We start from the raw sequence: 14815 nt of genomic DNA, 5'->3' as shown, positions 1-14815 counted from the left end.
AACGTCAACTCTAATTTCTCTCGGATGTTGCCTGGCCTGCTGAGTTTTTCCAACATTTTCTGTTGTTATTTCGGATTTCCAGCATCTGCAGTATTTTGCTATCGCAGTCAAAAGGCGTCCGAGCTGATACTAATCTCACTTTGTGACAAGATGACAGAATCTCCCTCATCGGTGTCTAACTCTGGATCTCAGAAGGCACATTATTTGAAAGCTGACTTCGAAAGGGTGATATAGATAAATTATCTTTAAATTTATATAAGCTGCTTTTTCCCGCCCTCTTCACGATTTAAAAACATTTTTTGAAAATAAATAGCTATTTTGAAAATGCTAGGTGCTTATTACACCTTATAAACTCCAACCCAAACTACTCAAAGGGTTCAATTCAATGCTACAAATGGATTTAATTACATTTATATTATTTGCACCAAACAACTATCGTGAAATAATTTTAGACGTTTAATAATACATGCCTACCAGCATTTCCCACGTTACAACTTATTCACAGTTCTATCCCATGCGCGCATGAGTGTTTGATAGTAAACCCACAATGCATCAGCGGTTCTCATCATGACGTAATGCACGACTGCCTGTCTGCGCCCTCATTTCTCGCGCCGCAGGCCAATCGGCAGGCGGCGCCCGGATCACGCGGAGCAATCTGCCCGATCCCGAAGCGTCGTTCGGGCGTTTCCGACCAGCTGCCGAAGCGACTTCGGCAATCTTCGTGTGGTCGGGCCGGGGCCCCGCCCCACCCCCTCCCCCTCCCCCCTCTCTCTCTCTCTCTCGGTGGACGGAACGTCAGGAGGAAAAAAAACTTTAAGATCAACAGCCGCCATTTTGGTGAAAATTTTCGTCCGAAATTTCGGTGGAATTGAACGGCGTCGGGAGCTGCGCTCGCCGCTTTGAGGACCCCCCAAAGCCCACATTCGATTCCGAAATCCACTCGGCCGTCAAATTAGCGCGGGTCCGGGCGCCTTTAACCAGGGGAAAAGTGATAAGAGAAAGGGGACCGGGTGAGGGGGGTTAAAAAAATCCGTATCCCCTTCGGTCCGCCGTACCGAGTCTCTGGGTGAAGTATTGTTTTCATCGCCTCAGTCGGCAGCAGCCCGGCGTCAGTCCCTGGCCTGGGCCCCGCAGCCGAAAATGCGGCCAAACTGACTGCTTCCAATTTATTATTTTTTTCTATATATAAAAAAAAAAGGGGTGAAAGAAAATCGTTAAATTTTTTCCCTGTGTTTGAGGGGGTGTCTGGAATGGCGATGCGGGGTGTCGCGGTGGGGGAATGGCGCTGTGGGTGAGGAGGAGCGGGTTGCTTGGTGGTAATCTGAGGCCTGCCAGAGTCGCGGCTGCGTCCGTCTCTATCTTCCACCACCTCCCCCCCTCACCTTTTGATGTTTATTATATGATGAAACGCTCCTGAAAAGGGAGGGGGGAAACCATACGTATACATATCTATATAAAATTATAGAAAATAAAATGGCCGAGAACCTCCTGGATGGACCGCCGTCTGCCAAACGGCCCAAACTCAACTCGCCGGCGCTCTCTGCCAGTGACAGTACAGGTAAGGAGGTGGACTATCGCTTGGGACAACCGAGGAGGGGAGTGGGGTGTAGGTGCAATAGGGTGCATGGTCTCCCAACACCCCTCCCTCTCTCTGGGTTGCAGATGTTCAACAAGAACTACATGCATGTTGGGAGTGTGAGATTTTTTATTAAGGATCTTGTCAGAAACCTGAAGTCACGGTTGGTTGTGGGATGGGTTGTTGGAGGATTTAATCAGCGAGAGGGCAAGTGGAGTGGTTTGTTTTGCTCTTTCGCCCTCCCTCCCAAAAAATAAACCTAGCCGTCTTTGCAATAGGTATAATAGGGAAGGTTTTGGGGGCAATGGCCCAAGAACGTGTTTGCTGATTTTAGGTGTTGCGACCTGTGCACGTTTGGAGAAAAGGAATTATGAATTGACACTTGAACAAAAAAAAGTAATTACTGATCAGTGTAAAGTGATTGAGGAATTCTTTACCATTTACTTGTTAAATATCTCACAAAGTTCAAGTTGAGTCGTTGGTGTATTTACTCCGTCATTTTCACACAAGTAAGCAAAATACTAATAAAACGCGTCTTTAGTTTGTGTGTTTAAATTAAGTTTGTCTTGCACCCACATTTAAACTCTAAAGTAGTTATAGTAACATTGGAGGAATTGTACCTATGGTGATTTTCGCAATGTGCAAAACATTTCGTTAAAACTAATGGAATATATAGCTTACGAAATAGAATATCGTATATATTTATAAAAAGTCTGTAGATAAACCATTTAAACTAGATAGAACCCTTAAGTAGTCTTTCAAACTGTTTTGTGACAAGTGAAGCAACTTGTTAAATTACTTCGCATAAAATAAGTACTGCATCTAAGATTGCAGCATTAATTAAAGAAAAAGTACATCTGGTGCATGCGTCGGAACTAGCAGGCCTCCGTATTCTGGTCATTATTTTGTAAATAGAAACTTGTAGCGGCAGACTGCATTATGGCCAGCGCTGGTTGGCGGAAGCTCGGGGATTTAAATTTAATTCTACTCTAGTGGCAAAACGACACCTCTCAGTTATGGTCCTGTGTAATCCTGCGACCTGAGTGATCGATACGACTGTTGAAACCTTTTAAGTAATAATTACAGCCGTCCCCAGTTATCCCATACAGCTATATAACAGGATAAAACCCACTAAAATGGCAGTTCGGCATGCAATATATTACAGTAACAGGAGAGATAACCATAATGCATGCGTTTATCATTGTACAATAATTTTAAGGTCATGATGAATAACCAGAAATGATTGGTTAAACGAGCACTGGGGAAAACAGTACTAATATTTACAAAGAACTGAGCTTGTGGATAAGATTTTTAAACTAGTGTATTTCATCAAACAGATGTTGCTAGTTCTTTGGGAATGAACATCCTCGGACATTCCTTTTTAGATTGTATTTTGACTGCATGCTGTTAATTCTGCAAAGGTGATGTTCAATATTTGCAGTGTGCAAATTAAACCAACATAAAATATTTTCCTAGGGTAGCTTTGGAAGTTTATTTACCCTTTTACATCTCTAATATATGTGAACAAATGAAACATTTAAACTTAGTTATCATGGTATGACAATTAATTGATATAGAATAATGCGGTTATGGACATGTACAACCACTGTGGGTGATGGATACTTCAGAGCATTCTGTCTCTGAAGCTTGAACTGCAGCTGGTTTATATCATGCAGCATACATTGAAGAAATATATATCGTTTGTGTGTATGCATATATATTCAGCTGTATTGGTTGTAGTGTATCAACTGATTTCTAATAAGGTCTCTGCAAATACTGTGAAACCAAGATTTAACTTGACCGTATATATTATATTACTTCCTGACCTTTTCCCTTGAGCTGCACCCACCGTTGTTGTATGAAGTCTTGTTAATGCTGTTCAGTAACAACCCAGTGTCAGGTGTCAGATTTGTTGTGTTATGGTTTATAAAGTTGTTACAAAGTACAATTGGAAAAATGACTGGAAATGTTTTGGCTCGAAACGTGTTCTAATCGCATGGTTATGCATGTCAGAAATGCTTACCGTAATAACAGTAAGGATACACATGGTTGCAAGGCTCGGGTAAGTTGCGCTGATGATTCGGTGAAGTAGATCTTCCTAAAATAGCTTCAGATATGAGTCAAATCTGATATAATGTCCGAGAAACATTTTGGCTTTTTGTGCATGATTTAATGCGAAGACAATACTTGATATGTTATTGTAAAGATTTGAGCTGTTGTGCAAAGGTACACTGAACAAAAATGAAATACTTTTGTATTGTGATTTAAAAAAAATACATTATTTTCCGAACTCCATTTGAAAGTAGAGAGTAGCAGGACCATTGCTCGCTGCAGGAATCTCAATATAGTTGGAAGTCCATTAACCAGCATTATCTTTGGGGTTGGTTTGGGTGGGTGTGTGCTAGTGCTAATAACATTGTTCCTAAATGGAGTTCTTTTAAATATGTTGTGTTAAATCGTGTGTCCGTGATATGCGTGTGTTTATTTTTGGGTGCAGAAGTTTTCTTTAATGCAAAATGTCAACAATACAATATGTACAAGACCCACTTTTATTAATCGTATACTAATACAGTGGCTAACTTTTTTTTAGATTTTGGATCGCCGTTTGATTTAGAAAATGATTTACCCGACGAGTTGATCCGATCGTCTGACCCTTTAGGTCTGCCCAATGGTGGCGAGCTGGGCCAGTTAAACAGCGGCATTGGTCAGGACGCCGCTTCTAAACACAAGCAGCTCTCTGAGCTCCTGCGGGCTGGTAGTGGCTCCAATCTCACTGGAGGACTGGGCAATGTGAACTCCAGCAGCAACCTGGGCAGATCGATGGACAGTCCTGGCCAGGGCCAGCAGAACAGCTCCAACATAAGCAACATGGGCAAAAGCCCTCACAATCAAGGGCTGACTTCACCTTCCAGTCTGGGGATGGCAGCCAGCGGTTCAAGTTCTTCGACCTCTGGCTCTCAAGCACTGAACCCACAAGCACAAAAACACGGAGAGCAGAAACTTCACAATGCTGCTGCATCGGGTATGGTGTCTGCCAATAGCAGCCCAGCTGCTCAGACTGGGCCAGGAGGAATGGGCATCAACGCCAATCTCAGTCACACGCATCAAGCTCTACTGAACAGCAGCAACAGCCAAGGTCTGATGCAGCAGTCACAGCAAGGGCAGGGACAGGTGCTGAATGGATCATTGGGGGCTGCTGGCAGGGGTCGAGGGGGCATGCAGTATTCAAGCTCTGGCCTAGGCAACTCTGGCAGTGTGTTAGCAGAGACTTTAGCCCAGGGATCATCACAGATGGGTGCACACACGGGTCTAAACGCACAGCAAGCTGGGGCTATGGTGAAAGTAAGTTGTTTTCAATATTTATTACTGATAGTGTTGTAACCATTGATCTTCATGTACTTTTATGACTCTGTATTTTACTATATAATTATACAGCTGTTATCTCCCCGGCAACGTTTGCGAATTCAAAACTAAAGGCTTTACTACTTGGCTGAAGCGCATTCTCCTGTGCTTCTATTGCGAACCAGTCCCCCTCCCACCCAGATCACACTGTGTTCCAAATGTGCTGCCAAGAGTAGAGCCCTAAATATGGGTTGGGAACTTGGTCCATGGACAGTTTTGAGGGATGTGCTGTGTTGGGACATGGGCATGCTGTGCATTGTAGACCATTACTAAAGAGTGCTAGGCCCCAACACCAGGTGTTCTGGGCTGAGACCTGGTCTCATGTCCCTGCATGTAGCTGAGCTGGGGGTCAGTCGATCTGAGTTTGTATTTGTCTCACACGCTCACACTCTTGTTGGCATCTCTGTGCCTCTTTCTCTTTTCTGTAAGTCTTATTCCCCCGTCTCCTCTCTTCAGTATATGTTTCACTGTCCTTGTATCCTTCTCATAGATGGCCCTTTACTGATTTACACAATTTCTATCTCACTTGAAAGCAAAATGGCAGGCAGCACATTGCAGGTGGGGACTGGGAAGGGAAGAGATGGTTAGCCAGGTTGCTGCTGCATACGAGGGGGAGAGAGAAACAGTGGGTGGAGCAGAGAGAGATGAGCCTTGCAGGTGGAAGAGAAAAAGATACGATTGGAGAGACTGTTGATCCTGGCGAGTTGAGGGGGTCCATTGTAGTTGGGTAAAGCAACGGCAGAGTTGTGGAAACATGAAATCCAGGCAAGGAAATGGAGTTAATCATAATGAAATGTAGAAAGAGAACTTTTACATACCATCTTCTCGCGTCTTCCGGGCACCCCAAAGCGCTTCACAGCCAGTGAATTACTTTTGAAGTGTTTTGTTGTTTTGGCAGCCAATCTGCATACAGCAAGGTCTACCGCAGAAAATGTGATGCGTGACTAGTTAAATTATGTTTTTGGTGATGTTGGTTGCGGGAGAAATGTTGGCCCAGGCCACTAGGAAACTTCGAGTAGTGCCCTGGCATCTTTTGTGTCTAGATGGACCCACCAGAGTAGAACGACGGGGCCTGAATTTAACAACTCATCCAAAAGACGGCGCTTTTGACCATGCAATGCTCCCTCAGTGTTGCACTGAAATATTAGCCTAGATAGCATACTTGAGTGGGATTCGAATCCACAACATTCTAACTTGTTCAGAGTTGAATTTATGGTACCGGTTTGGAGCTTCATTCTGTCCTTTTCCCCTGGCTTGACTAAAGTACGGTGAACTGAAGAGTAATTACTTGTGAAAAATTCATTTTTGCTACTGCCTGAGAATGGGCAGCCATGTTTACAACATTCAGTAGGTATATTGCCTTTGCTTCAGAGAGTTGGTGACTGGTAACACCTGTTTAGATTTACCAATCTTCTGAAATCTGACAAAATTGAACCTGTAGGGTAACTAGGGCTGGCATTGAATAGGGGGCAGGGTAATCCTGTGAGGATAGGACCTGCTGGGAGTGGGACCTGAACAGGGCGGTAGCAATTTCTCGGTGAGGTTGCACCAGGAGCAGGTGGAGGAAGCCCAAATTATCAGAGTGGTTGGGAATGAAGTGGGGAGCAGAGCAGTCGGGTTATTGTGGGACTGGAGGCTACGGAGAGCAGCAAGCCCTCACAGCCATTAATACTCAGCCAGAGCACTCCGAGGCCACGAAAAATTAAACAGTTGACCCAAGGGGAACATCATTCCCGGGCCAGTTAGATCGAACCAGGTGTATTAATCCCACAGAGGCCAAGCAAGAGAGCTGTTGTCAGTATTACTGTTTTTAAAAAAAAAAAAAAAAGTCTTTTTTTCTGGTTTGTGGTATCTACGCTACTCCCAATCAGATTGATAGATTGAGACAGGGCTTCATCATATCTTACACATGGACCGACCGACCAATCAATCAGATCACTAGAAGATAGCGCGGCTTCAAGACTCAGTTTTTAACATATAACAATTTTATATATATATATATATATATATGAGAGAAATTGTCTGTTTTTGTGATATTTAGAATAGGCAGCGCTTGACCCGATATGCAGTCCCAAAATTAATTAATTAGTAGATTTGGGTATTTCTATGAATGGATTTTCACCCTAAAGTATGATATTAAAAGCATGTGCTTTGTAATGATGCTAGGTGCTTGTATTTTTTCCAAATTATTTGTAACTTAGTTTAGAGTTTAATGTTTGGGGCTAAGGTAGAATTTTTCGCTTGACCTTCCTGTGCGATCCTTTTGAAGTATGCCTGGCATCCGTGTGTGTGGGCAGCTTAATTCTGTCCTTGCCTTTATGTGGATTTTAGATCATAATATCCTGGCTGTCTTCCTATAGACATGTGTGTTGCTTTATCGCGCAAATCCTCCATTCTGCACTATTGTGAAATAAGTACTGCATTCGGTTGCTAAAATTTCAGCATGATCAGAAAAAGGGCTAGCGGGAGAAGTGCTTGTAGGAGTCTGATGTTCATGGAGGGGCTTGCAATAGAGCAACTACAGACACGAGAGAATCCGGCTCTGATTGCGGCCACTTTCTGCAGGCTGTTTGTTGAGTGCTTGCTGACTTGTACAGCATGGATTTTCAAACCCATCTGTGTTCATGTGCTGGACTTTTAATGACACTCGTAAATTCCTTGTAAACATGATTTTGAACTTGGTCTCTGGGGAGAGGGTGTTAGGTTTTGCATTTGGATTTCAACTTTGCACGGTGTCTGGTAAAAAGCAAAGACATAGGCGGCACACGGTTTGCAATAACTGCACCAGTCGAAATGTGGGGGCTGGAATTAAGCAATTGGCGTTGCGGTGTGTGCGTTAGGTTGAGTTCAGAGGTATGTGGAGACGCAGTGAGCGAAACTGGGTGTGATTCCACTGCTGCAATGTGGCTTGTAGTTGCGTGTTAGTTCTGAAGACGGCGTTGTCAAACCACACGCATAATCAATCAACTTGATGTTTGCATAAACAAAGCATCATATCTGATCGGGTAGTTTGTGGTGGCGGCGGTGGGGGGAAATGATCTATTTAAAATACCCGTCATCGAATTTCATACGAATAATTCATTTATGCTGTAATCTTCCAAGGAAACGGCCCTTTTAAAGGGAGTTGATGCAAGTGTTCGCACACCCCTTGATACTTTTTTTCTGCATCTTTGCAAGCAAAGCAGCAAAACGACTTAAGAGTGCACACATACATATAACCCTAGCCGGTTTTTGTTGAGAAATACACAATTGTAGCCACAATCTCCAAAACACCAGTAAAAATCCTGAAGTCCTATGCAATAAATACGGACTTTGCTATATTTAGTCAACATAAATGGGTGAGTTAGGATACGGGCACCAGAGATTTGGATGAGCTGAAGCTTATGGGAGGCCGGCCAGGAGAGTATTGGAATAGTCGTGTCTAGAGGTAACAAAAGCATGGATGAGGGTTTCAGCAGCAAATGGGCTGAGGCATGAGCGGAGGCGGACAATGTCCCAAACCCGCAACCTCTACCACCTAGAAGGACAAGGGCAGCAGGTGCATGGGAACATCACCACCTCCAAGTTCCCCTCCAAGTCACACACCATCCTGACCTGGAAATATATTGCCACTCTTTCATCGTCGCTGGGTCAAAATCCTGGAACTCCCTCCCTAACAGCACTGTGGGAGTACCTTCACCACATGGACTGCAGCGGTTTAAGAAGAAGGCTCTCAAGAGCAACTAGGGATGAGCAATATATGCTGGCCTCGCCAGAGATGCCCAGGTCCCATGAATGAATTTAAAGAGTGGAAGTAGGTCTTTTGGTGAGCGGATACGGGGTTCTAAACTCACTGAGGGTCAAATAGGACAGATTGCGAGCAGTCTGATTCAGCCTGAATCTGGGAGGGGGTTGGAATCAGTGCTGGGGAGAGGCCAAGGATCTCCGTGAGAAACTTGGAATGGGGCAGCAGAGAACATGGATTTAATGGAGAGGTGAGGGGGGTGAGGTGTTCAAAGGAGGAAAAGGTGCCAGAGGTGTAAGGAGGGAGCCCAAGGTGTGACACTGATAAAGGCCACACCGCTACAGTGTTGGTTTGGTTGGATCAGGTGATGGAAGGTATACAGGTGGGATGGCTTCAGCAAGGTGTTTCCACCTGTGAGCCAAGTTTCAGTCAAAACCAGGATGTCAATGCAATCATCCACAATAAGGCCATGGATGGTCAGCGCCTTGTCCACGGGTGAACTGACATTCTGGAGGGAAATGTGGAGAGGGGCAGTGATTGATCCGCTGGCAGAGCCTATGGGGGTAGTGATGGGTAGGGTGAGCAGGAGGGGAAGGAGGTTGGCCAGATTAGCCCCCAGTGAGCTCACTTGGCTGGGAAGTCAGCCAGAGAGGATGATGGGGTTGCTGGTGGTACGGAAGTAGTAATGGGTGACTCAGTGGGCCCTTCGGAGAATGCAGAGAACAGCACAAAAGGTAACTGGGCTTATTCAGCGGGGTCCAAGCCTGGAATGGCAGCCGAAGAGTAGGAAAGCAGAGGGGTATTGACTTCTACTTTGGGATAATACTGCCTGATTGTTTTAGGAATGCAAATGGCCCCAGAGACGTGATATCAAAAACAGCCATGCAATGTTGAAAACTTGTAGCAGTTCACTTTTGAGTAGCAATTTGACATACACGCTACTGAGGCCCCTAGAGATGGAATTAAATTTGCAACAGATGTGTTAAAATGGTGTTGCAGTATGATTTTTATCTTAAAGTTACTATACAATGGTCATTTCCATCACTGTACATGGAAGACTGAAGCTGTCAACTGTAATACATTTTAGTAAACCATTAATGCTTGGAGTCCATTGAAGGCTGTTTAAAAGTACAGCACACGCAGTCAAATGCAGTATCGAACATAAATACAGTCTACTGATAATTCCGATGTTTATTATGCGAGAATAATTTGAATTATCCAGTAATTTGATTTAAGTAACAAAAATCACATAGGAAGGCAGGAGCTTAATGCCAAAAGAAAGTTATCTGATAACTATAGCTGAGAAGTACTACAATCACTCTATGATCAGATGTATTCTACTTATTTAAAATAAATGTTTGTTTTATGGCATGCAGTCGAAGATGACACGTGTAGTGCTACATTAAAGGCGCTATATAAATGCTTGTTGTTGTTGTAGTGTTGAGTGAGGTTGGCACTGATACTTTGGTACCAGTAACACTTCTTTTGGGGCTGGGGTCAATCATGAAGGCGATTGAAGGCTGAACAAAAATATTGTCCAGTTTGGGTTTCGGCACCTGTTGCGACCTTGCAAATTCTCCCCCCACTTCTGAGAATTCCTTAAATTGCTAATGGCCCAGAAATTCGGATCGGAGGCTTCCTGCAGGTGTAAGCCCCCGACCTGCACTTACCTTGCGCGCCGGCCATTGAGCTGTGGGCCCCCGTGGAATTCCGATCCTGGGCCTGCTCCAACTGCCGGCGCGCAGTGCTTGCGTATCCCAGGGGCGCAGTTAGTTCGATGCATCCCCTGGGATCACGTGGGCCATGGAGAGCCAATCGGAGCAGGGAATGCCCATTCATAAGTTTGACAGGAAACTTATAAATACTACGGGCCCCAAAACATCACTAGATCTTCAAATACATTTTTTTTTAAATCACATTTTTTAAATAAACTATAAATTACATGAAATAACTATTTTAAACAATAATTTAAATTTTTTAATTTTTTTTTTTAATTTTCTAACGGGGCTAAAAATAAACTTACCTTGCTTTAAAGTATTTAAAAATAATAAACCTGTGGAAAAAATGTTTTAATTTTAATTAATTCACCACTTACCTTGTAAAAAGCAGGCCTCACGCCTGCTTTTTAAATGTGTAACTTCTGGAGACTTACCCTCCCGGGAAAACCTGCAAAAACAACGCAAGTTCGATGCACACGCGCAGCCTCTCCCGCGCACGCGTTCGAACTCCGAACCTCTTCTTTCAGGGGAACGGAAGTGCCGGTTTGCCGCGCATGCGCGGTGCATGTAGGAAACCGGCACTTCCATTGGGCTTACGGGTGAGTACCCCATGCGTACTCGCCCGTGGAGACCCGAAGTTCTGGGCCATTAATGTTGCGATTGATGTTGCTTAATTCCTTCCGCCATAGTGCATTTTGGAATATACTGCATTGTGATCTGACTGAGAGTGAATGTTGGTAGTAGTAAATGTTGGGGAAAATTGAATCATGGATTAAGTGTTAGAATATAATAGGTTTAACGATATTGTTTGGTAAAGCACAGACTTACTTTGGAAATATTTTACTCCTGAACTTTTGAGCTTTGGGCAGGAGTCCTGTTGCTTTCTCTAAATTGCCTTTTTGCTTTCTTTCTCACTCTCTTGAAAATATGGTTGGGTACCACAGAAATAGTACCATTTCGTGGATGTTTGTTTGAGGGCTAAATTGAGGATACTCTGACAAGCGATTGATTATGCTCACAAGTGAAAGGGACATTAATAGATATATTGCATAGTCCCCACTCAGAAGGATCCACTCTGTATTTGATGGCTTGCCTAATGTGATATAAAGTTACATTTTGATTTTGAATTTTTTTGTTGGGTTTATTATAAGCTTGTGATGTGAGAGAGTTTTGTCGTACTATCTTGAAGATCCAGTTAACAGATCAATTTTATGTAGGATTTTGCTCTTTTCTTTGTTTATTTTTTACTGATATGCTTTAAGTTGTAATATTTAGAACAACAACTTGTATTTATACAGTACCTTTAACATAGTAAAACGCCCCAAGGTGCTTCACAGGAGCGTAAAATGCCCCAAGGTGCTTCACAGGAGCGTAAAACGCCCCAAGGTGCTTCACAGGAGCGTAAAACGCCCCAAGGTGCTTCACAGGAGCGTAAAACGCCCCAAGGTGCTTCACAGGAGCGTAAAACGCCCCAAGGTGCTTCACAGGAGCGTAAAACGCCCCAAGGTGCTTCACAGGAGCGTAAAACGCCCCAAGGTGCTTCACAGGAGCGTTATCAAACAAAAATTGACATTGAACCACATAAGGAGCTATTAGGGCTGATGCCCTTAAGCTTGGTCAAAGAGGTAGGTTTTAAGGAGCGTCTTAAAGGAGGAAAGCGGTGGGGAGCGGTTTAGGGAGGGAATACCAGAGTTTAGGGCCTCAGCAGCTGAAGACATGGCTGCCAGTGGTGGAGCGATTAAAATCGGGGATACGCAAGAGGGCAGAATTGGAGGAATGCAAATATCTCTGAGGGTTGTGGTGCTGGAGAAGGTTACAGAGATAGGGAGGGGCGAGGCCATGGAGGGATTTGGAAACTGGGATGAGAAGTTTGAAATCGAGGCGTTGCTTAACCAGGAGCCAGTGTAGGTCAGCGAGCATAAGGATGATGGGTGAACGGGACTTGGTGCGAGTTAGGACACGGGCAGCCGAGATTTGGATGAGCTTAAGTTTATGGAAGATGGGAGTCTGGCCAGGAGTGTGTTGGAATAAGTCAAGTCTGGAGGTAACAAAGGCATGGATGTGACAGCCAGAAATTTATATCCACCTCTAACAAATTGTTTATTGCTGTATTTGGAGGTTTCAATATATAAAAGGACAAGCAATCAATAGGTGAATAAATGATGGAAGTTGAGTAACCAAAAGGAGAGTTGAACATTGTAGGTAAAAATAGGTATCCTTGTTCTAATGTATAAATTTACTGTAATCATCAAATAGCATATCTACTATTTCAGTTTTATCAATGTTACAATTGTTATTGGCACCAATGTTTTAAGAATTGAGCTGGAAAGTGAAGGCTGTTTTCTCCAGCATCTGTGCCTCAGCATACTTGTTTCCATATGCTTTTCCTCTTTCTCAAGTATAATAAAATGCAGAAACATACAGAATCATCTACAATTGAGTTCAAGGGCTGCAATGCAGTTCAGTTTGGATGTTATAAACCATGTGAACTAAGATTGAGCAGTCTACACATGTCACCTGACCTCTGGGATTGAATTACAGTTTTTAAACCTGCCCCAATTTTACTTTGTATATTATGTTTTTATATATTGAAAGCATGTTTAGCTGGTGTAATGCCAGAACATTACAGCACCTCTGATTGAGGCCATGAATATTTTTTAAATTGTTTAAAATGCACAGGATGTGAGCATAGCCTGGTAATTCCAACTGCATTTTTTTAAAAACAAGTTAATCTCCTGTAGTCTTCGCAAACATTTTTTTTTGCTGGGACGGAGATGAATGAATTGAGTAGATTTGGCAGCTACCCCAGTCTTAGTTTTGTTCAAAGGCCAAGCCCATCACCTTAGTGAAGGTTTTAGTTTGAGCTTGAGTTTTTAAATGTTTACAATTGCTTTGATTTAGTGAAACTTTAAGTTACAATTTTTAAATGGTTGACACTACTTCAACTACCTTTTCAGTTTTGGTGTGGAAGTGTAAAGGCTGCCTTGTGTGCATGTTCTGGAATGATTCTTCAGTCAGATTGGTCTCTTGTACATGCTTAGTAAACCAATCAGAAGAGGGTACTCATAACCAAGAGATTTCTTGGTCACGTGGTTTCAACATACCACTCAACTTTCTATACAGACAAACACACATTTTATTTTTAATGTAGGTAATCTTGCATTAAAACTGTTGCCATCAATAATCCTAATGAATATTGTAAGAAGTTAAGAGAATCTTGCCAATCTGGGACGTGCTGTGTTTAGTTTTGGACCCGCAGCTAACATTCTAGATTGGTTCGAGGTACTTCTGAAGAAATTCACCTGGAAAACAGAATTTGCTCACATTTTATTTAATTTGTGGTCAACTGTAAAAAAGTAATGGAAGCAGGCAAGACACTGAGAGAAGAGAAACTCTTGCTTCCCTGAATAAAACCGTGAAGTGAGATGGTAGGAATTTGTTAATGAAGTACAGTAAAACCCGGTACATAGTTTGCATCTGAACACAGATCTCAACCTACACTCTTTTTTTCCAGCTCCAATGATGTAAAGTGGTCGCACCAGAGCAAGCGACACAAGGGTTTTTTGATACTTTAGCATAACCTCCAAAAACCTTTACTTTGGGATTGCAGTATGTTGATCAGTGACGTAGAAAATCTTTGGCCCTGATTTCTATGCTCCACTCTACCTCCTGTAGTCGAATTATTCTCAACGGCTCACTAAACATCATAAGTGACTTCCTCTCAAGTTCTTTGTAAAAATGAACACATCAGAGGATTTGGATAAATGTGCAAATTAATCTTTGGCATTTCATTTCACACCTCAAGACCTTTTAAGAATTGAGGGAGGCTATTTGGCCCATCTATCTCAACCTTCCATAGAATCCCCCCATCAGAGGATTTAACACCCTCTTGAATAACTCCAGAGTTGTCACCTTTAATCCCCATCATTCCAGGTTGGAATCACTTTTTTTAAAGAAGTGCAACCTGACTTGAGTCTTGACCTCGCCTGTTCTCAATTTGTACCTGTGTTCCTGCGGTTGTAACTTAAAACAATGCTGTTTTCCACTTAGTGTGTTATATATCTCTACACGTTGTCACGATAGTTACATAAAGGTTTTTTTTACTTGTCAGGCTCATGGTTCCTTTTGAAAACCAGTGACTTGAGCACTGATGCACAAATCATGCATTTATACATTTTCACTAATTGTCATTAATGGAGTTCCTTTAGAAGATTGGGTATCATGGCTTGGATTTGGTATGGGGTTGTTTGGATATTGTTGACTTTCTCCAGCAGACTCTTGGTTCCTTGTGAAAATAGGCAATGCTGGAAATTATACAAGTCAAAACACTGGCTTGTCAGGGAGGGGGCTGACCACTAACAATTGCAGAAGAATAAAATTCACCAAGCATGATTT

The 14815-nt window shown here is 43.0% G+C and overlaps 1 protein-coding gene across 8 annotated transcripts in view; it reads left to right on the top strand.

The window, feature by feature from the left end:
- The first annotated feature begins 794 nt into the window (after positions 1-794).
- Positions 795-14815, top strand: part of crebbpb (CREB binding lysine acetyltransferase b) — a 155948-nt gene continuing 141927 nt past the window's right edge. For 5 of the 8 annotated variants that reach the window (XM_086001006.1, XM_086001001.1, XM_086001002.1 and 2 more), the window contains exons 1-2: positions 795-1558; positions 4167-4918. In XM_086001006.1, coding sequence (XP_085857132.1) covers positions 1474-1558; positions 4167-4918 — 837 coding nt within the window. In that variant the 5' untranslated portion in view covers positions 795-1473. The remainder of the gene's footprint in view (positions 1559-4166; positions 4919-14815) is intronic. The other 3 variants (XM_086001007.1, XM_086001005.1, XM_086001004.1) reach the window with 1 other exon arrangement.

The sequence above is a fragment of the Somniosus microcephalus genome, chromosome 11 (genome assembly GCF_052327205.1).
Source record: "Somniosus microcephalus isolate GS21.2 chromosome 11, FLI_Smic_1.0, whole genome shotgun sequence".
Taxonomy (NCBI): domain Eukaryota; kingdom Metazoa; phylum Chordata; class Chondrichthyes; order Squaliformes; family Somniosidae; genus Somniosus; species Somniosus microcephalus.
This window is presented reverse-complemented; position numbering and strand designations above follow the sequence as displayed.